Source organism: Thermobia domestica, chromosome 17 (genome assembly GCF_964235325.1).
Source record: "Thermobia domestica chromosome 17, izTheDome1.hap1.1, whole genome shotgun sequence".
Lineage (NCBI taxonomy): Eukaryota > Metazoa > Arthropoda > Insecta > Zygentoma > Lepismatidae > Thermobia > Thermobia domestica.
The window spans coordinates 126,445,069-126,467,599 of NC_137470.1; the positions used below are offsets into that span (position 1 = coordinate 126,445,069).

At 36.2% G+C, this 22,531-nt stretch overlaps 1 protein-coding gene across 20 annotated transcripts in view; it reads left to right on the forward strand.

Moving 5' to 3' along the window:
* Positions 1–22,531, forward strand: part of Glut1 (Glucose transporter 1) — a 942,408-nt gene that overhangs the window by 611,081 nt on the left and 308,796 nt on the right. For 9 of the 20 annotated variants that reach the window (XM_081744228.1, XM_081744232.1, XM_081744241.1 and 6 more), the window contains exon 1: positions 2,050–2,075. Coding sequence is in view for 2 of the 20 variants with exons in the window: in XM_081744242.1 (XP_081600368.1) it covers positions 1,948–2,075 (128 nt within the window). In the remaining 18 variants the exon portion in view is untranslated. Of the gene's footprint in view, positions 1–1,681; positions 2,076–22,531 lie in introns of those variants that run through there. The other 11 variants (XM_081744242.1, XM_081744243.1, XM_081744233.1 and 8 more) reach the window with 8 other exon arrangements.

The following is a 22,531-nucleotide window of genomic DNA, read 5'->3' on the forward strand; positions in this document are numbered from 1 at the left end:
TCCACAGTCTCAGCTTGAGATGAATAAGTGAGTTGTTTTCGGTAAGGAGTTGGACGCTCTTCCTGAGCATCTGCGGTGTTTCTCCCCAATGGCATCCCACAACCTTTTCGAGAAGAGTGCAACAGTATGTCCCAGTGATAGCTCGAAGAAGTCTGTGAGGATGATTTCATGACGATTTCAAAAAACCAATCCCATCTAATCTCTGCAGTGTCGTGACAATTGCGATCAACAAGGAAGTATTCTATCTAAATCTGAAGACTTCAGTGCTAATTGCGATCAAGTAGGAAGCATTCCATCTAAACCTGAAAACTTCAGTGCGAATTGTGATCAGCAAGGAAGTATTCTACCTAAATGTGAAGACTTTAGTGCCAATTGCGATCAACAGAAAGTGCCTAAAGATTAAGATGGCATTTATTATTATTATTATTATTATTATTATTATTATTATTATTATTATTATTATTATTATTATTATTATTATTATTATTATTATTATTATTATTATTATTATTAACTCATTCTATGGCTTATGGAACCTGTAAATTCAATGCCATATTCACAAAAGCTCTCCATTGACTTAGCCAACCGTATTCCTATTTCTGAGAAATACGTATTAATATTGTCCTCCCATCTGCACCTAGGTCTTCATAATGGTCGTTTTCCGATTGAACTTTCAGTTGAACCTTAAAAGGTGTTCCTAGTTTCTTCCATTCTGGCTACATGACCTGCCCACCTAAGCCTCCTAGACTTAATGACCCTCACATTGTTTAGTGGACGGTATAAATTATGCAGTTCCTCGTTGTGAAATTTGTCACTTCCCATTCCCGTTCCTTTTGGGTCCAAATATTCGTCTTAGAATTTTGTCAAATGCTTTTGAGTCTACGTTCTTCCCTCAAGGTAAGCGACCATATTTCGCCACCATACAGAACAGTAGGCATAATTGTCGTTTTATATATTTTAAGCTTCAAATTCCTCGACAGAATTCGGGAGGCCAAAATATTTTTTAACTATATTATTTTGACTTCTGTTGCACTTTTTCTAAGCTTGAAATTGGAAAAATAGTTGGAACCCTGACATAATGCTCAATTGCTTGGTCTTATTTAAAATCAGTGTTGATCTTCACTTTCTGGTATTTTTCCAATCTAATATTATTATTATATCGTTGGTGAAGGAGCGAAATGACGTATCTTATTTATTTATTTATTTATTTATTTATTTATAATTTTACTGGAGAGCGATTTAAAATGTCTCGCTCAACGTTCTACCGTGCTCCAAATTTCAAGTTACGTCATTTTCAAAACGTTTATACCTCCGTTAATATAAATTCCGGTATGAAACTATTTATAGTTGATGAAGTAGGTTAAGTAAGGATGGATGGTGGTTGTAATTCAAATTCATGTTTTCAAGTTACGCCACTTCGCCCCTTCACCGACGGTATGTACACCATGAGTTGTCTAATTCCAAAACGTTTCCTGTCCACTTCACGTTAAAGTGCTTTTTTTTTTTTCGTCTCTTCCTGATCACTTTTGGTGAGTTATCGACAGAGTGTCACTATTTCCTTTTTTTCTGCCATGTTGGAGATTATTGTTTGAAACGAACAGATTATAAGCGTTTATAATGAATAAGCTTTAATTGTTGAAACAACATTTAGTAAATACTATTTTTTTTCTTCTCATTGCAGGCCGGGCCAGTTTACCATCACAACGAAGAGCACGCAAGGAGGAAGGTTTTTCGCCATCGAATGAAAATTGACTGAATTCAATTCTAAATTTTAAGAAAAAAATAGAAGAAAGTGTTTCGTACAAGAAAAGGCATACAATTTTCTTTAGTAATAATTGAGTAATTATAGTAATAAAAATTTATCAATACGAAAAAGTATATAAATAAATAAATAAATATAAATATATATGCAACATAGTGTTCTTGTAGTGCATTTTGTGTTTGTGGATGGAACTTCGAACTGATTTTTGGGAAGGTCAACATCGTGATTTATTATTCGCTGCCACGTTAATGTCTTCCTTGGTGCAAGAGACCATGTTTCTTTCGCAAGAGGACCTCCTGGGCCCGAGTTTTTGGTGAGTAAACACCTTACATATTATTACAGTGGTTCCCAAACTTTTCCAAACCAAGCATACTTTACCACGACTACATTCTAATCGCTGTCCACATCCGCACCTGAGTAGTTCTTAATTTATTTTCACAATCTTTCTCTCAACGAGTATATAATCTGGCTGAAGTACATACCAGCCACATTATATGCAGGGGGGCCAAAAGTAGGTATACAGTTCCGTACTGATCGGTCATGAAATTTATATCATTTACTTATTCTTATCCATACAGGTATTGACTTAGTTTCATCCTTATCTGTTCTTAATTTATTTTCTTTTATTCTTTAAGCTAGGAACAAACCAAAGTAAATAAATTCATTATCTTAAGTTTAAATGTAATACTTGATTATACCTACTTTTGAGCCACTCTGTATATTTTGTTTCCTGAAATTTCGCGAGCATAAATCCTACGTTTATGATCCTTGAATAGTTGCTACAATTAGCTTATTATTCATGGGAATCTCTATCAGTTTTTCTTCTGTTTCGTAGCACTTTTCTAGTTTGTATTTTCAAGCTGTTTTCCCTTAAACTATTCCATCAGGTCTTCTTTCATATTATCAAACTAAACACATCAATACATTGAACAACGCTGTGTGATGAAAATGTATAAGAGCACAAACACGTAACAGTTTCAACATGCTAACTGAGTCTTCATCAGACTTCCACTCCACTTTGGTAAGAGGGGCCGCTGTGTCTCAGTGGTAGAGCGTTTACCTCTGGTGCATGGGGTCCCCGGTTCGATCCCAGCTCGCATCAAGTGAACTTTGTGGTGTATAAATACGGTGTACGTGGGTTTCCTCGGGGTTCTCCCACTTTCTTCATCCCATCATTTCATCCATTTCTCATCATCACCGTCTCCTTTAGCCTAACCGGGATAACCGTTGGACGTTAAACTCAAAGATTTCATTTCATTTTCATTTTTTCCACTTTGGTAAGGGTTGACCAACTCATAAGTAGCCAGAAGGAGCGGAAGTCTCATGAAGACAGAGTTAGTGTGTTGAAACTGTTACGTGTTTGTGTTCTCATATATATTTTTTATCACATAGAATTGCTTAGTGTGTTGTTGTGTTTAGTTTTTTTCCCTCCTGGGCCTTCGTTTATGATCACATTCCAATTCATCACCAGAATAAGTATTCCTTTTACATTTAAGACTTTCCTAACACTTTTAATCACTTCGTACACTCGCTATTGTCTGCTTTCGTTGGCATATATGCCTAGCTGGTAGTTTTATCCCTTGATTTGGTAGCTAGTTTTATTGCTACGTCCCTTTTCTTATTATGATCTGTATTATCTTCTGATCCATTATAAATCAAATCCAGTGAATCCGTTCTCCTTTCCTGAGCTAATATACTCACTTGACCAGTAATCATCTTGTTTATTATTATTATTATTTATTTTACTTTTTTGGTACCAACGTTGAGTCGTTCTTTCTATTCATATCTAATAGCTTACCTGCTATGTTTAGATTCTTGACACTCCATTCTTTAATGTTCATTGCAATCGGTCGTCTTAGCGATGTTTTTCTTCCCCAAAATCCGTGGAGCTGACTCTTTTGCATTATCATCATCATTATCATAGGTGTTCTATCACTATTGGCAGATCATTTGCCACAACGGAGAAGCTTTCATAATTCACGGTCTTCACCTTGCCTCTTCGTCTTCACGTAAGATTTTTCTGTTTTGATACCTTCCAACAACTGTAGCTTTCTTCGCCCCCTCCCTCTGTTTCCTTACACCATACCCTCTAGAAGGTCCCTCATGACAAAATTCCTTCTCAGCCAATGTCCCAATCATTTCCTCTTTTCAATAATATCCAACATGGAATCCTGAACTTTCTACCATTTGGGATAATTCAGTTCTAAAAATCGCCATTTCAATTTTGTGTGTTTCTAGGAAAGATATAGTGATGGTTTCTACTTGCCTTTCACAGATTAGAAATGGACTTTTTTTTTTGCCAATTATCCATTGGTTATCGCCGTCAACCATTGGTTCCACAGACATCCTTGGATATTTCATGGATACCGTGCTTCTCAACTGAAAGTCGCCTTCGGTGTACGTGTTTAATTTCAATATTCAGTACAAACTCAGGTATTTCGGATCCCACATTAAACTATAAGCCCACGCCTTGTTTAGCATCAGTGCAAAAACATTAAAGCACAAACAACCAATCAAAATAAATCGACTATCTACATTAATAAATTCATATTCCATAATAAAAATAGACAGTTGAGACCAGTGTAATTCACATTGTAGGTCGGAAGGCATCTTATCTTAGGAATCTCTGAGAGAATTTGTCTCAGGCGCCTTGACACTCGCATGGTCTGTTTAAAGTTTTTTTTTTTTCATTGGTCGATTGAATATTTCATAAGGGACGAAAATCCACCATCATTTGCAAATAAATTCTTTAACTTTTTAAAAATCAACATATCGTTTGGCTCATTCTTAAGGCACGCAGGCTTAAGGTTCTTAAGTGCCATTTTAGTACACATAATCTTTCTCACGACATCGTTTGGGAACCACTGTTTTATGCACTCTTATTTTAGTTCCTAATGTAAGCAAATGCACGTGTTATGATTAAAATTATTTAGAACAGACATTTCCAACCAGCTGCTCTTTGACGTTACAGGTTGCTGATTCCATTTTCAGTGAACCACTTGAACAGGCAAGAAGCACACAAATAATCTGGTACGTTGTTAATGATTAGTAAATTCATTACTCATTGAATCATGAGCACTTGTATACTGCCAACTTATGAATTGTTTCTTGCTCTTGTTTGCTCTATCTGTCCCTCAGTCGCTGTTCCAAGCATAAAAACATGCTCCAACACAGACGAAGAATACCTCTTCAGTTTTACACAAACGAGACACGTCCTTGTAATGTGTCTGAATTCCTTTGTTGTCATCTTCGTGCCTCGTTGTTAAATCTTTTTACAACAAACCAGTGAACCACAAAACAAATGGAAACGCACATGATGGCAATGCGCACATCACGATTTTGTTCACCACGGTTACTTTCGAAATTTCTATGTAGGTGACGTCAGATCGACTGGTTAGTTCCGTCGTCGTATGTTAGAGGCGCTACTGTTCACCAAGTTTCCATTTTTTCTCCAAGTTTGCGGTCTGTATATTCTTTGTCTGTGTGCTCCAACGTCATAAAGTGACCAATTGGAAATGGCTGATCTAGAATGTGATTGGCTAGTAGTATTATTTCAGGTATGCATTTCTCTTTGATTTTCTGCTGTAAGCTACGATCACTGATAGGAAGACATGAATGATGAAAACATATGAGAAAATTTCCATAGTTTTTAAGGAATTATTTTGTTTAAATAATATTTGTATGTAAGAATGCTCATGAGACAAGACTTGACCCTAACTCCCTCGTGCCTGTATGGTTAGCATAGTCATTTTCGACTCTGGAAACCCGGGGTTCAATTCCTTATAGCAGCTTACGTGGTTCGAATCCCATCTTAAGCTGTAGGTCTACGTCTCATACAGGCTTGATGCTGAACGGAACAGTAAATTCCGCACTCCGAAATGTATTAATTGCTATTGGAAAAGTTCTATTTCATCTCGAATCTTGTCATAAAACTTCTCTCTCGTCTCGTGCGCAACTATTCATGCACTTGTCTGGAGTGCGCGCCTGGTTTCTTTCCCTACAGCCAGTTTTCAAATGAAAGTAAGAAAACAGTTCTGAATGCAACAGGCGCAAACAAGCAAGATAACAATCACATTATGATGTCTAAATGACATAATTTTTCGTTTGTTTATATTGAGCACGGAAGTAAGAAATGATCGATTGTAATAGTTTATTTTTAAAATTAAAATATAAGATACAAAATTTGTAAAAGATAATTGGCAAAACCTAACGCAGTGAGTATTTATAATGTTGTTGCTATTTTAAATGAGAATTTCTACTCTGAACTACTAAAAGTAAGAAACGCATTTTTCTGCCTCTGAACCAAATCCGACGCATACTATGAGTAAAGCATGTTACCAGAAGATACATTTTACCAACTCTAAAAGTGAAAAGAAGTTACAGCACTAACCTATATAATGTAAGGCATAAATGTACTCCTTTTTAGCTCGTAAAACCGATACCTCAGTCTTCACGTCCATTTGTTTCTGCTAGTGCTGAGCTTTCCCTAATTTCAACAAGGTGGCAGCACTTTCCGAGCACATAATATTGCTGCGGTAAAATAGTAACCCAACCCTTTTTTCAACACGGAAAGCCCGAGTTGGAGCTTTTGGCAAATTATAGCCTGCAAATGTGAAAGTACAGGTAATTATAAGGAGAAGGAAAGAAGTAAGGAAGTAAAAAGAAAGTATAATAAGGATGAGCTGTTGTTTCTTTATCAATTTCCACTAGTTTTTTTATAATGCTAAAAAAAACTTTTAGAGTTACGTAAGTAATTTTGAAAAAGAAAAAAGAAACACTTTCTATCGTTTATGTGTTAACACTGAGTAATCGAAACTGTCATTTGAATTGTATTACCTTACTTGTGCTCAAAGTAACAAGTGCCATGTTCAAATGTCATCTGTCTTTAAAAAAAAAAAAAAAAAAACTGCCGCTTTTTGCAAGTGTGTATGGCACCGTTGTTAATTAGAAAAACGATAGGACTTAACAGATTTTAAAACATAACAGGAAAAGATATTTTTTGTTGCTAATTATTCAGTATCTAAAGAAAAACTAAATTTACTAACGTCCAGCCGAGTACTACTCAGTCTTTTTTATTTTTAGTTTAGCATCTCACGATTATACACTTTAGGCTAAAGGAGACGTATAATTAATATGGAAGTGAAGGATTGTTAAATTAAATTTATTGTGCTCTCCTATTAGGAATTGGACCCAGGACCACGCGCACGAAAGCCACAAGCTCTAGCCACTCTTTTTTAAAATTAATTGTTTTACCGATCGTTCCTCAGTAACTTGATTAGAGTCTTTCTATTTCAAGTGTGCCCCTGCTGGCGCTGCTGTCGATGTGTGTTTTCCCGTACCTCCTTCGAAAGAGGAGGGACAAGTTGCTGTGGCCGATATCCTTCAACGGTTGGGTGCTGATAGGGCTGCTACGTTGAATTAGTCCACGGGCTTCGCTGTGCACCATCTTCTTAGCCATTCTAAGTACCTTACGATCATCACTCGCCAAGACCAAACGACTGAATGACAAATTGGTAACACATGATTGCCATTCACTTCTATTCTTCCACTAGATTTCCTTCGTAAGAGTTTGGCGGGGATAGGGCCGAAGTATGTTTCACATACTTTCCGAGGGCACACTTGAAATAGAAAGCCTCTACATAATTATCACTGTGTTTTACTTCATTTTTCTAGTAATTAATAACGACAAGGACACGAACACACAACCATCGAGGACAGTTAAAATTCCAAAGGCTCTCCCACCGAGAATCGAACCCGGGACCCCGTACACCAAAGGCACACGTGCTAGCAACTAGACTAGACCAGAAGGGAAAGCAGAAAGTAGACTAGTTGGGAGTAGGGGTGTTCGATAAGGCTGAGGACCTATCGAACTTCGGGACTGAAAATTTATCGAGTTGTCATCGGTTACTCGAAACCTTCCGAGTATTTGAAATTATCGAAGTTTCGGGTATTATCGAAATTTCGAGTATTATCGAAGTTTCGGGTATTATCGAAGTTTCGGGTATTATCAAAATTTCGAGTATTATCGAAGTTTCGGGTATTATCGAAATTTCGAGTATTATCGAAGTTTCGGGAATTATCGAAATTTCGAGTATTATCGAAGTTTCGGGTATTATCGTAATTTCGAGTATTATCAAAGTTTCGGGTATTATCGAAGTTTCGAGTATTATCGACATTTCGAGTATTATCGAAGTTTCGGGTATTATCAAAAGTAGCGATGGACAGTTCGGTTCCTTCACCTCCCCAATGATTCCTTCTTGCAGCCAAACTAGTCAAACAACTTTTTTTATCTGATAAGTTATTGCAAAGTTGTTCTTGTGAGGAGAAAGGAAAGCGTGCACAAAGGGATTGCTTTTTCGTCCTCTCCCCCCCTTCCACACACACACATACACAGAAAGCGTTCATTTTTTTCCTGAATTTTATCTCTTGTTTGTTATTTGCTAACAGCTAGTGTATTAGTGTTGCCAGAGATACGGTCTTAAACGTACAAACAGGGTAATTTGCTCTTCATACGATATAGTATACGCCCAACACCTCAACCATATTAATCACGAACGGTGTTGCTAAAATGTTATAGCAAAATTTTATTTTTAAGCCAAATGTATTATCTTCTGTCGTGTTTGATTTCTCTTAATGGCCACTAGTTCACACATTGCAGCAATCAGATATGATGATACTTTGGGCGCAAACTCCCCCTTTAGCCTTTCAGTAAAATAAATGTTAGTCAAATCAGTGGTGATTTCAGGGGTTGTTTAGGAGGAATATTTCCCCACAAACATATCTCTGATCATGTTCACCGTGGTTTACCAGTATTTTTGCTACTTTCACCCTTCGTGTATTCAAAATCTCCCGGGTTAGGATTACCATAATTTCTGGATATTTTTAAGAACGGTGTGTGTGTTTATTGAGAAGTTAAGAAAAGTCTAATCTTAACTTCCTAAAATGCTTATGCTCATTTTCTATACTTAAAATATGTTTTTTATATTATTGTCTTAATTATTTTCCTGAGTAAAGTATTCTTGCGAAGAACACCTTATCGTTATTGATTTTTTCATAAATATCAGCACAAGACAGAATTGCAAGCCAAGCACTTGACCAAACACAGCGAAATTTCCCAGTCTTCCATTTTCCCTAAAATTTCGGGCATTAGTTAATCCCAGACAATTTTCCGGATCGGGCTTGAATCTAGGACGTATGATAAGACTACGCGGGGGAAACCTTGAAATCATCACTAAGTTTAATGAAGGTGAAAAACGGAAATAAATCTATTTCCTCGACAGTGAATATACAGTGTAGCATATGTTCTATACAGTTGGTTTGTACATTATGATGAATCCACACACTAGCGGATCCAAAAGCGTCGTTTGGTGGAGGCAGATTGCTTCCTGGACGAATAAAGTAGGTTTTAAAAACGTAAGAGTTTTGCATCGATTTAGAATAACGTGGTCCATTATTTTATATAGGGTGTTTCAAAACAACACCGCCAACGTTTGGGTTGCCACATTACCTAATTTTAGCGGATACCACCAGATTTTCAGGTCTTATATTCGTCCCCCGCTCAATCATCTCTTAATCACGAAAAACCACCCGCTTTTTCGGATTGGAGAAAAATCTAAGACGACTTTGTTGATAAAGTGTTGTTATATTCAACGTAAACCGCTACATTTCTGTGTCAATCTCAATCGCGAATGGACAGATGACAGAAACAAGATGAACGCAAAAACTGTCAAATTATTACTACTGGTTTTGTACAATATGGAAGACGTATCATGCGTAGAATTTTATGATAAGATTTTATGCCATCGAGATTTTTTAAAGGAAGTTAAAGGGAATGAAAAATGTAAAAAATTTGGCATAATCATACACATTTTGGTTCAACCCATGAATACTAATGTATGATCTCATGGGTGCGTATTTCTTTGATAACATTCTGTCCAGTTCAACTGAACGTCTATGTTGTTACGTAATCTATATGTTCAACTAGTCTTTATATATTCAGAAATGATTGCAAATTGAACCTACGGATCCTTAGCATATTGTTTAGATTAGATTCATTATTAGTATTTTTTCTTTTAAAATGTTTATACTGTATTTCATATATTGTGAAACTGTGGTATTTTCGTATGTTAGTATGATTTCAAGTAGAAATCTTTGAAAATGATCAGAAATTTTATAAGAGATGGACCAAGACTCCTAAATATGTTTTAGCTTTCTTACGATAAAAGTTTAGAAATTATTTTGTATTCCTTAGAGAGAAAACCGTATGAACAACATCTGCCATATATCGCTTGCTTTTTTTTTTAACTTGTCTTAGAGAAATCCTTATTAGAGATATTTTACTGTAATACTTATTTAACTTAATAAAACATTAAAGGCAAAAACTAAATTTTCTTTACTTTAGTTTTGTTAGAAAAGTACATTGGAAGTGTCACTTAACAAAGAAATCACTAAAAAAAAAAAAAAAAAATGGCCAGAAGGATCGTCAGTATTTGTAATACACTAGTTCACATCAGTACTTACGGTTTAGAATCCCCCGCTTTTCTAATTTCAAAATATGGCAACCCTATCCTGAGACCAAGATAAAACAAAAAGTATAGACCAACATGGGTGCACAAATGCTTCCTTTTGGAGTTATAGGATGCCGAAAACATGAATAAATGAACTTTATAGGTCCATAGCTCCAATACTATAGGATCTACCGTAGTCCGGTCAAGATTTTATTTAGGAACTAGTATGTGCCCTATCCAAATATCCAAGTTTCAGAATGATCCAAATATCCCATATGATCTTTTCGCTAACATTTTCACTTCAGTAACTTGAACACACTTTCCAGTACCGTTTCAGCTTGAATTAGCAGTATAACCTTGTTTTCCATAGAAAAATCTGATTACAACCGAAGTGCAATGTAATCGTAATCGGTTTTAAAGACATTGGCTTCTTGTTTCTTAAAAGAAAGAAACAATGATAAGTAGTCTATTGTATGCAGGAAACAACAGGAGAGATAGGGTCTAATATTTCTTTCAACAACTGCAAAGCAAGTAACTGCACGACCATCTTTCTTTGAAAGTCTGTTTGCAACAATATACGAAGCAGCTGAGAGAACTCTTGAGGAAATAATGTTTTCTATTTTTCCTTAAGAAGTGATCGGAAGTTATTTTAATTTGATAAGGAAATTGAATCAGAGCCATTGAAATGTAAGTCAGAGGATGTGCGTTTTTCTCCTTTCCCTTCATCCCTTTTGTTCCTCCCTGGTTCGATCCTCGACCAAGTAAGTTTGTGGTGGACAACATCGTGTCCGTGGGTTTTCTCGGCGTACTTCCGTTTCCTACCACATTCCCATTCCACCAATTATTCCATCATCATTCACTTGCCTTAATCATACTTCTCCCTTAGCCTAACAGACATAATAGTAGGTCATTAAACTGAAGATTTCACTTCATTTCATTTTCCTTTAGTCTTCGTTCTGTCATATGTAAAGTTCTCCCTTGTGCATAGCATCATGCCATGAGGGCATGTAGGGAGTGTGACTCAGTCGTAAATGAATGTGGTGTTGTTGGCACCACGCTTCGGCCGCATCTCCCCCCCCCCCCCAGCTACGCATTGAATCTGAGGTTGGTAATGCCCAGAGCCGCACGGCATCTTATGCACAAAATCAAATATCGTAAAGCAGTGGCGGCGGTTGGACGTTAAAAGTGAGGGGGCAAGACATGATCTTAATATTTGTATATAAATGTTAGTTTTCCTGGTTGTTTCTAACATTTTGTTTGACGAAAGGTTGTATAACTAATAGGATACTATATTTTCAGTTAAAATACCGTATATCGTATATAATAGTTTATTAAGTAAATTGAGAAGAACAACGCAAGTAGATACTAGCCCTTTGTACTCTTAAACAACGAAAGTGTAAGAAGAGATTTGATTCCTTGCTCATGAACATCTTAAAATTCTGTCTGGAAAATTGTGTGATCAGATTATTTAATAAATTTGCAAAACAAATAAATAGAAAGGATAATATTAATCATAGTAATGAATAATGATGCTTGTTTTGCAAAAGTTATATTGAAACTGAGGATTAATGAAAAACTTAATATTTAATTCCACACATGCTATTAAATGTATGTTATTACTCTTAGAAAATGAAAGACAGTAAATACTACAAGCATATGCTACGACATTTAAAGAAATATTTGCTTTTGCAACTTCTTGAAATATGTTCGTTGCCATTAGGTGCAGATTTCACTTTCTTGGAACACATCAAAACACAACAATACTTACAATCCACACTTCAGTTATACAAAATAAACTTAAAACCTAGAATTATGTTCAATTTACTAAATTTTATTGTATATACACTCGTACATCCTTAAACACAACCCTTCACTCGTATATTACACTACAAAACAATGGAAAAGGTAGAAGTTGTTTCTTATCACGCTCTTTTTAATCGATATTCCTTACTTTAGAAAGAAGAAAAGACATTTTAGGAACTGTCAATTTTTGTGCAATTAAAGAATAACTTGTGAAATAGGCCCTACTTTTTTGCATAATGTTCTTTCGATTAGCTTCAAAGCGGCTCACTAACATATCGAGCCCTTGTAAGAAGAAATGAAAGTATGCTGAAATTGTGCTCCAATAAGTTATTTTTTGGGGTTATTTTCTGTGGCGATTAAAACGCAATTACTGTAGCTTTCTTTAAGGCGGATTTTCATGCCCGCGTTAGAACGGAAGCATCACATGTAGCGTATTCACCGTAAATTATTTTCGTTTTCATACATCCGTGCGTGTATTGCGCCAAATTTCTACTCCCTAGCTAATGCGCATGCGTAAAATAGAAAGTTTGCGACTTCCGCCATGTTAGTCAGTGAATACAATAGTGTACGCGCGCTACTTCCGTCAGAATTGAACAAATTTCTACTCTGACGCGAGTGTAGCGCGCCATCTCCGATGCGTGATTTCATTGGCTGTTTAGCACAATCGCTCGCAACTCACGGAGGTAAAGGACATATGAAAATCCGCCTTTACTCCACGGGAAGACAACCAATACGTATTCACGCAACAGCAAATATTATATGGCAGCATTTTTTCCTATTAATCAGTAACACATACAAAATCGTTACATTTCCAAATGAAACTATATACATTAATTGGTTACTTTAAAAAAGTGCGGGGGCAACTGCCCCCCTTTGCCCCCCCTAATCGCCGCCCATGTCGTAAAGTAACCAAGAGCAACAGATACCTGACATATGCATTTAGACCAATCCTCTTTAAAATCGGATAATTCATTCGAAAGTTATCGTAGCTTTCACACGCCTACGCCCAAAATAAGAACAAATATACTTCAATTCGGGAAAAATCCCCTTGTGGTATGGCAACCAAAACAATAGGTGTCTGGTGAAAGCAAAAGAGAGCATTTTAAAATGAGTTCCATCAAAATCGGACAATGCGTTCGAAAGTTATCGTCGGATGCCACATGCAAACAGACAGACAGGACGGCCTGTAATAGGGAGCTTCGCACCCAAAATTCTCAAGGTTTGTTTCACGACAATCTCAAATACTCGAAGGCATTCGAGCGCCGGAGAGTAAATTTTCGAAACGGAAGTTTGATAAGTCTTCAGCCTTATCGACTTTCCTTACCTCTACCTATATCAGTAGCTATCTCTATGCAGAACTTTAAATTAAACCCTCGAAATCATATTAAAATTATTTTTCTGCCTGCCCCGTTATTGGCGCAATCGGCAAAATGACTATTAGTAGACTAATGGTGTCTTGGATTCCAATTCCATTTAGGTGATGCATGTTTTCTCTTCCTTTTCCTCTCTTCTGACACACTGCTTAAACCTTATACAGATCTGTGGGGAAAAAACTTTTCCTTCACTTCATTGCTAAGGAGAGAAGTTTTAAAATAAACACTATGCATATATGTAATACATATTATATACAACTATGATAACCTCGAATTCATTGTTTCTTCCGAACACTCCGATAATCCCGAACTTTTCAAAATATTCAAGCGACTCTACAAATGCGATCATATTGATATATTTCTGTATTTGCTGCTTTCAAACAATTCGAGACTCTCGAAGAGTTTGAGTGTCTCGAAGTTGTCTAATGTTTCTTACATTTTGAGTGCCTCGAACACTTCGAGAGTCTCGAACATTTTGGGAGTCCCGAACATTTCAGGAGTCTCGAACATTTCAAGAGTTTCGGTCATTTCGAGAATCTCGGTCATTTCGGGAGTCTCGAACATTTCGGGAGTCTCGATCATTTCGAGAGTCTCGAACATTTCGGGAGTCTCGATCATTTCGAGAGTCTCGAACATTTCGGGAGTCTCGATCATTTCGAGAGTCTCGAACATTTCGGGAGTCTCGAAAGTTCGATACTTCGATAAAATTAAAATTCTTTATCGATGAAACGGTTTTGAAATTTTATCGATTACTCGATTATCGGAACAGCCCTAGTTGGGAGGGCTTCCACTAGACCAACGGGCAGCGTTGCTGTACTGAAATGTTCTAAATTTTGATAATATGTTCCTTTTAGGACACAGGCAAAAGATAAGAAGATTTTGGTAATGCAAACCCTAAGGTAAAGGGGGAAGAAGGAACTATAGTTTGCAGCGCCTCAACACCCAAAATTCACTGTAGCATCTAATCTCTCATTACAAAATAGACAAAAACGCATTTAATAAGCTCTTTTACAAATTCAATTTCTATAAAGAAAGAGCCAGGAGAGAAATGAATTTCTCCAAGGGGTTCAAGTTGATGTTGATGAAGTTGAAAACGAAATTCGTCGTATAAATTTCTGACTAAAATTAAGATGTGTTCAAAACTTACAAGATTCAACTCCCAAGCGAGGGAATAAATGAATCTCTTTTGTAAAAAATTAAACTTTGGCGTGTCAAGTATTTGAAAACTGAATTTTCACACACACACACACACACACACACACACACACACACACACACACACACACATACACACGCACACACACACACACACACATCCATCCATCCATCCATACATACATACATACATACACAAAATACTTTGAAGGTTGGACTCACTTTGGATGATGAGACTTCATTATTTGGAGCTAGTTTTTAGTATCTCCAAGTTTTTGACGAGTTGATTTCTATTTATGTCCGTCAGCGCTAAGGCCAGATAGTACGAGACCTATAGTTTAATCCTCGCACTACCAAGGTATTTTTTGTAACGCGGACTACCGAGGGAAGACCTTTTGTGCATATCTGTTAAGATTAAATATATCTTGCAAAAGAAACAAATTAGAAACTCTCTCAAAAATCTACAGGGGCTGAAGTGAACAGTATGCGGGATAAGAAAACAGCTATTTATTATACTGCCATCTAGGAGTGACACTTCTAAATGTTAGTCACATATCCTACCAACAGAGGGGTGTACTTTGTGCCCGCCAACTTCAAATACCAAACTTATGAGACACACTAACGTTCAACTCTCAAAATTAGCAGTACACGGGGTAAAACCAACCTCCAAATTCAGAAAAGGCAGGATACTTCCATTTATTATACTGCTACTAAATGTCAGTCGCATCTTCTACCAACTTTGTGTCCACCAACTTAAAATAGCAAATTTTATGAGACACAATAACGTTCAATTTGAACCAACGTAAAGTATACGTTTTAGCCAAACATGTTGAGCAATAACATATTTTCTTACAATTTTAAAGAAACGATTAGAAGAGTAATTATAAAAATATACTGAGGTGGGCACAAAGTACACCCCATTGGTAGTCCAAGGGTTAAAGTAGTATCTGAACTACCACAGTACGTTCGTTCAATGCTCTTCCACAGAGAAGGCAACCCTGGACTTCGTGCACCAAAAGCTGGTGCTATTGCCACCAGATCAGTGAGAAGCACGTAGAAAGTAGAAACTTGTAACGTTCGATCTAAAAGGAAGGGCAATTATAATATCTAGAAAGATTTCTTTTGAACCACTAGATGTGATTACCTAACTCTATAGCCTATGGAACCTGAAGGTTCAATGCCGCGTACAAAAAAACTCTCCATTGACTTCTGTCCTTAGGCAACTGGATCCAGTTTCTAATTTGTACTCCTATTTTCTACGAAATCAATCTTAATATTGTCCTCCCATCTGCGCCTACGTCTTCCTAATAGTCGTTTTCCGACTGGACTTTCAGCTAAAACTTTAAAAAGCATTCCTACTTTCTTCCATTCTGGCAATATATGACCTACCCACCTGAGCTTCCTAGACTTGATGACCCTAACAATGTTTAGTAAACGGTATGTATAAATTATGCAATTCTTCGTTATGAAGTTTCCGCCATTCACCATTCCCGTTTCACTTGGGTCCAAATATTCGCCTCAGGATCTTGTTCAGTGGCGACGCTACAGGAGGCGAGGACGGGCGACCGCCACCCGAATATTTTTTTCTCGCCCTCCCTTCGATCCCACTTTTTTATGTACAAATGGTGAATAATAATAATAATAATATATGTACAACCAATAATAATAATATTCAAAGGAAAACAAGTGTGGTTGCTTCGCCTCCCCAAATTTTTCTTGTCTCCCCTCTTGCTCCCCTACTATTGCGAGCCTAGCGCCGCTACTGATCTTGTTCTCAAATACTTTCAGTCTACGTTCTTCCCTTAGAGTAAGCGACCATGTTTCGTGTCCATACACGGCAACAAACATGATTATCAGTTTATATAATTTAAGCTTCAAATTCCTCGACAGAATTCGTTATAACAAAAGATTTTGAAATGAATAATAACAAGAATTCTCAGCTTTTAGTCGGCATTTAATTTCTTTGTGAATATGGTTTTGGACTGTTAATATTGATCCTAGATATTTGAAACTATCCACTTTATCGAAAGCATTATTCGCTATTGTAACGGTAAAACATTTTGCTTTTCTCTTGAATTATTTCTGAAATACTCAATTTCGAGTACAGGTCTTATGTGGAGTTTACAAGCTCGTTATACTTTCCCCGCAGATCTTTCATTTGCTGAAATGATTTCTTCAGATTTCTCTCTGCTATTTGCAGAGGAATATTAGAAGACTAAATTTTGGAAGTTACATACATGGACATTAGTATATTTTCCCAAATGACTAACATCAACACAAATTCAGATGTCTCTATCTTCTTCAGCTGCTCTCAACTTAGCTGATTTATTGTCAGACAAATCGCGGTAAGGAACTTTTGAACATCATCAATTCTCCCTTTCATGCAGCTAACAGCATTATGTTTTGTTTCTCACCTAAGTATACATTTTTTTAAAGTTTTTTTTTTTCTTTAATTTTGAAGCCATTTCATCAGCAAGAACTAAAAGTGACCATCTAGGAGCACTGGAACTAAAAAAGGAAAATATCTTAAAGAACATCAAAAAGATGGAAACGTTATGTGGAGACTTATGCAGTATCGGCAGTAATAAGATTCAGATTATGCGCACAGCAATGAACATACGGAGCGTTTGGATTAGTATTACTATACTAACTCTTGCTTGTAAACCACATTGTAAAAAATGAGGTGTTGAAACGACACAAAATGACTACCACTTTACCGTGTTACTTGTGTGTTAATTCAGCACCAAGCACATCGCCTTCTGCTCATATCAGAAATAACTCGTTACTACCTGAGAGAATTTGCATTGGTATTTATCGTTTAATATGAGCGAAGCTTTGCGAAATATATTTAGCACTTGTGCCAAGTAACGAATAATGTTCTATGTTTCCTGTTATCGATCACAATAATATTGTTGTAAACCTGTGAATCGTCTGATAACAGTTACATAAGCAACAATTCTACCATCTTCTGTTCATACGTGCTTACACATAAGAATAACAAATAAATAAAATAGATGGGAGCACTGCTATCTGTGTAACTGTTGTCAGATGATTCACAGGTTTACAACAATATTATTGTGACCGATTACAGAAAACATAGAATGTTATTAGTCACTTACCAAAAATGCGAAATATATTTCGCAAAGCTTTATTCATACCAAACAGTGCAAAACGATGCAAATACTTGCAGTCAGTAACAAGATATTTTTGATATGCTCTGAAGGCGATGTCTTGGTGTCGAATTGACACACAAGTAACACGCTAAAGTGGTAGTCATTTTGTGTTGTTTCAACACTTTTTTTTTTTTTTTTTTTTTTTTTTTTTTTTTTGCTATGCACTATAAACTCCGCTTATTACTGGTGCTCCATTATATCTCTGCCCTTTGCATCGTTGTATGTCGATTTGGTTGCTGAGTAAAATTTCACGAACGAGATGTTCATAGTTCTCCACATAGAAAATAAATAACAGAATATAAGTATTCAGTAATAAACGGGCTAGAAGGGGCCATTGGCCTTGGAGTGCTCCCAAAACAGAAAAGAATGTTACCAAAATTGCTAGTAATCTAGAATTTCACAATGATTATTTCTCACACATAAGAAACGAATAACAGAATATAAGTACCTATTCATACTGAGTAATAAACGGGATCAGTGGGTCCCTAGGCTTGTGGAGCAAAAAAACAGAAAACATGTTACCAAAATTATTCATAATCTAAAACTGTACAGTGATTACTTCTTCCACATAAGAAATAAAAAACAGAATATAAGTATTCGGTACCGAGTAATAAACAGATTTAGCGAGGCGCCCTGGGCTTGAGTACCCCCAAAACGAAAAGAAAATATTGTGACGAAAGTTGCCAGTAATCTGGAATTTCACCATAATGTTTATTTCTTGCACATAAGAAATGGCCCTATTGGCTTGAACCCCCGATTTTCCCCTCACGTAAGAAGTGAGTAACAATATAAGTATTCAGTACTGAACAATAAACTGGTTTAGCGAGGCCCCTAGGCTTGGGGGCCCGAAAAACGGGGAAAAAATATTACTAAAATTGCTAGCAATTTCAAAATTGACAATTATTTTCTGTCACACATAAGGAAAGAATAATAAATCATAAGTATTTAGTAGCCTACTTAGGATTTAACGGGCTCGAGGGGCCCCACAAGCGCTTGCACTGCCCATTGTTACGGCACTGGCTAGAGGGTTGCAAAAATTTCGATTTTTCAAAAAAAAAATACCGGTTTTCCCGATTTTCCCGTTTTAGTGTACAATACGGACACGCGAGTGGTACCGTTGGAAAGTATGCTCTATCCTGAAGAAAACGAGGTATAAACCATGATCTTACAATAAACAGTAAGGAAGCAGTAGGTGTTTGAGTGAAAGTCTAAAATTTACCTCAAAAAGTGTAAATCCTTAAAAGGGTTAAGCAATATGAATTCTTACTCTGGTCTACCGACAAGCAGAAGCACATGAGTGGTAGCTCTTGAAAGAAGTCACATCGATAAAAAAAAATAATAAAGTTATAGCTACATTTTAAGGGGAGACAGCCTCTTTACCGACCTCAGTCCTCAATATCTACCACTAGTATAATCTTACTTGTTAATTCAATCTTCAATGTGATTTATACTATAGAACAGGGCTGTCCAAATGGCGGCCCGCCAAACCATTTTCTGCGGCCCACAAAGCTTTCATGATTTACAATTGTTATAACTGATAATATTTTAATTTATATTCATTCATTCTTTTAATGTTTCCACTTTTCTTTCGGAATAAGGCATCCATTTAGCGCTTCTATACAACAAAAAGGCGCGGGTATCCATGGCAACACTGGAGTCGGTAATGTAATCGTTGCTGAATGGGACGATTACTTCAATGAACGAATATATATTTGATCTAACTTTTTAAATCAGACCCTTTCTTCCTCGAACTTTGCCTAGAAGTCATGGCGCGCAAGAAATACACAACTTCTTGTGATAAACACAATTTAACATACTTTCCAAGTTGCAATCATCTGACATTAGATTTTGAAAATGAAGCATTTAATTTTTCTGAGTTCTGTAGAGACATCGAGAGTGTCACGAATGTATTTAATGCGAGATTCTCAGATTTTGACAAACTAAAACACGACATTGCATTATTTACTAATCCATTGACAATAGACATCGAAGAACAACCTCCAAACTTACAGCTCGAACTTTGTGAGCTTCAGACTGACCCATTCTTTCAGACAAGAACAAAGAAAGTAGTAGATTTTTCAGGCTACTTTCTAACAAACGTTTCCGTAACATTTGAGAGTTGTGTCGGAAAATAGTGTCAATGTTTGGTAGTACTTATCTGTGTGAAAGTGCATTTTCCACCATGAAAATTGTAAAGAATCGCTCCAGAAGCTGCCTTGGAGATTCTTCTCTTTTACATCTTCTGCGGGTTACATCTTTTACAAGAGGAATGGATGTAGATACCCCAGCCCTTGTAAACGCTGGTAGTCACCCTCATTAGTCACATTGAATAGGTAGGCCTATGTAATATTTCAAATATATTTTTTTATATTTTTCTTCTGTGGTGTAATATTATTATTATTATTATTATTATTATTATTATTATTATTATTATTATTATTATTATTATTATTATTATTAGCTGCGGCCCTCCACCTTACTAGTAAAGACGGTTATGGCCCTCAGGCTCATTATAATTGGACACCACTGCTGTAGAAGGTTGCATTAATCAATCAAGAAAATTATCTTACAAACTTACGTATTCTATTGGTTACGTAGAACCGCTGGAGGATACTTTCTGCCATCTAACAGCGAGATCTGTAACTTCTAGTACATTTGCAAAAAATAAAATAAAATAAAGAAAAAAAGAAAGAAAAGAAAAGAAAAGAAACAGAATTCAAAAATATTCTTTCATTCAAGAGTTATCGTGTGGGGTAACGGACGAACGTAAGTCACCATCACCCGCTAAGGTGTTGACGAATTGACTCATGTTAAGGTTATGAAGGATATATCTAATATCTAATCTAATCTAATATAAATAAAATAAAAAGTTTAATTTGTCTGTGTGTCTGTGTGCGGCCTGGGGACCAGACGAGTGGACCGCAAGTTATCAAGTTTTGGTCACGGGTACCTTGGTCCAGGCCCCAGAGCAAGACGAAGAGTTTTTTTTTTTTTTTTTTTTTTGTTAAGTGGAACCAGCAACCCTACCTATATTTTGTGTAGATTGTGCAGTTGTAATTGAATATTTAAAAAAAAACATAGCCGTTATTTATTTATTTCATTTTTAGGGGCACACTGGAAGTGTTGAGTTTAAAAAGTAAAGCATCCTATCCTACGAGTTATACATTCCAACACCACATAGTTGTATACAGGGGTTGTATAGCTATCTGACGTTTGTTTCATGGGCTAATGATAATGAAAAACGAAGGATAACCATTTCTCCAATCTGAGATGAATATTTATTGTTTGGAGTGAATTGCCCAATAAACACCATGTATCACTGACATTATAATTAATTGTGCGTGTACTGTATTTGCTTATTACATATTGCATGCAATAAAAAAGAAAACACTGATCATAGAAACTCCAACCGGAAGTAGGCTCAAATTTTGTAAACGGTGCGAGATATTGAAAAAAAATCGAAAAAACCTACCTTTTATAGTACCCCTTGCCGATTTTTTATTAAAACGTCATTCACTTGTGTCTGTAGAGGGACATGTACAGATGTTGTGATGAATGACAAGGAGATTCATGTTCATATGTGAATGATGGGCTGTATAGAGAGAGCAGGTTCAGCTAGTATTCAATTTATAATAATGATGTAATGAACTTATTCGAACATCATTATCGAAAAAATGTACATGCCCGTAGTTTATAAATGAGAAAATTTGCACTTTTTGTTTGTATTTGCCATCCGTTTTCAGCACTAAGGCTATGGAAGATGTGAACCTACAGTTTAAAGTGGAATACGAAGCTCTCTAATAGTTTTAAATGTCAAGGGTCTTCCACAGAGAATTGGACCCGAGATCCCGTGTATTACGAACACTCTCTATTCACTAGTCCAATGGTTCGCAAATTAATTCCTATCACGACACCCAGTTAACACATCCTCTTGCCAGCGACCCGCATATAATTTCTGGTTTTGTAATAAGCTTGTGTAGGATTTTTAATATACCTATTGTGGAGATCTCACGATATCCATCTATTTCTATAATAGTAGAACCAATTTCTCGTATATAGTGCATACAGTAACTTCCCTAAAAGCGAATGGATTATAACCAAATTTGGTCAGTTCATTCATTCATATTACAAATATCGAATCCGACCCGTAACACTGTTTCAAAATGGAGGCCGTTTGAAAATTTTAAAACTTCATAACTCCCTTAATTCATAACTTATATGATAAAATATCAAGTGGTTTCTAATTATGGTTTAAAAACTTGGACAGTAATTAAAAAAGTTATTGAGTATTTTAAATGACTTGATAATGTGTGTCACGAAGACTCAACCGGACATTGCCGCACTAATGAAATCACATCATCCTCAGGTACCTCATTAGCTTTCAATTTTAATTGTATTTTAATATGCAGGGTTTGTTGCATTTGTATTTTTCTGGTATTTCAGTACTCATTAATTCCATATCGTGTATTTAATCAACTCTGCACCTGTTGAAAATGTTTAGTAGACCTATTTTTTGTTGTTCTTAACAGTATGTATTAAAATTAAAATATGCCTATCTGAACAAAATTCAAAATATTTAAAAATATTTTCCGTCATTAGGTTCTAATATATTTATCTCTTCCGCTTATCTTCGCAACCCCCAGGATGAGAAACTCTGCACTAGACCATAGATTTGATTTTTTCGGCTTCTGTTACATGCTGGTCCTTCATCTGTCGGGTTTCGAGGTTTCCTTTCCAGAACATATCACATTGGTAGGC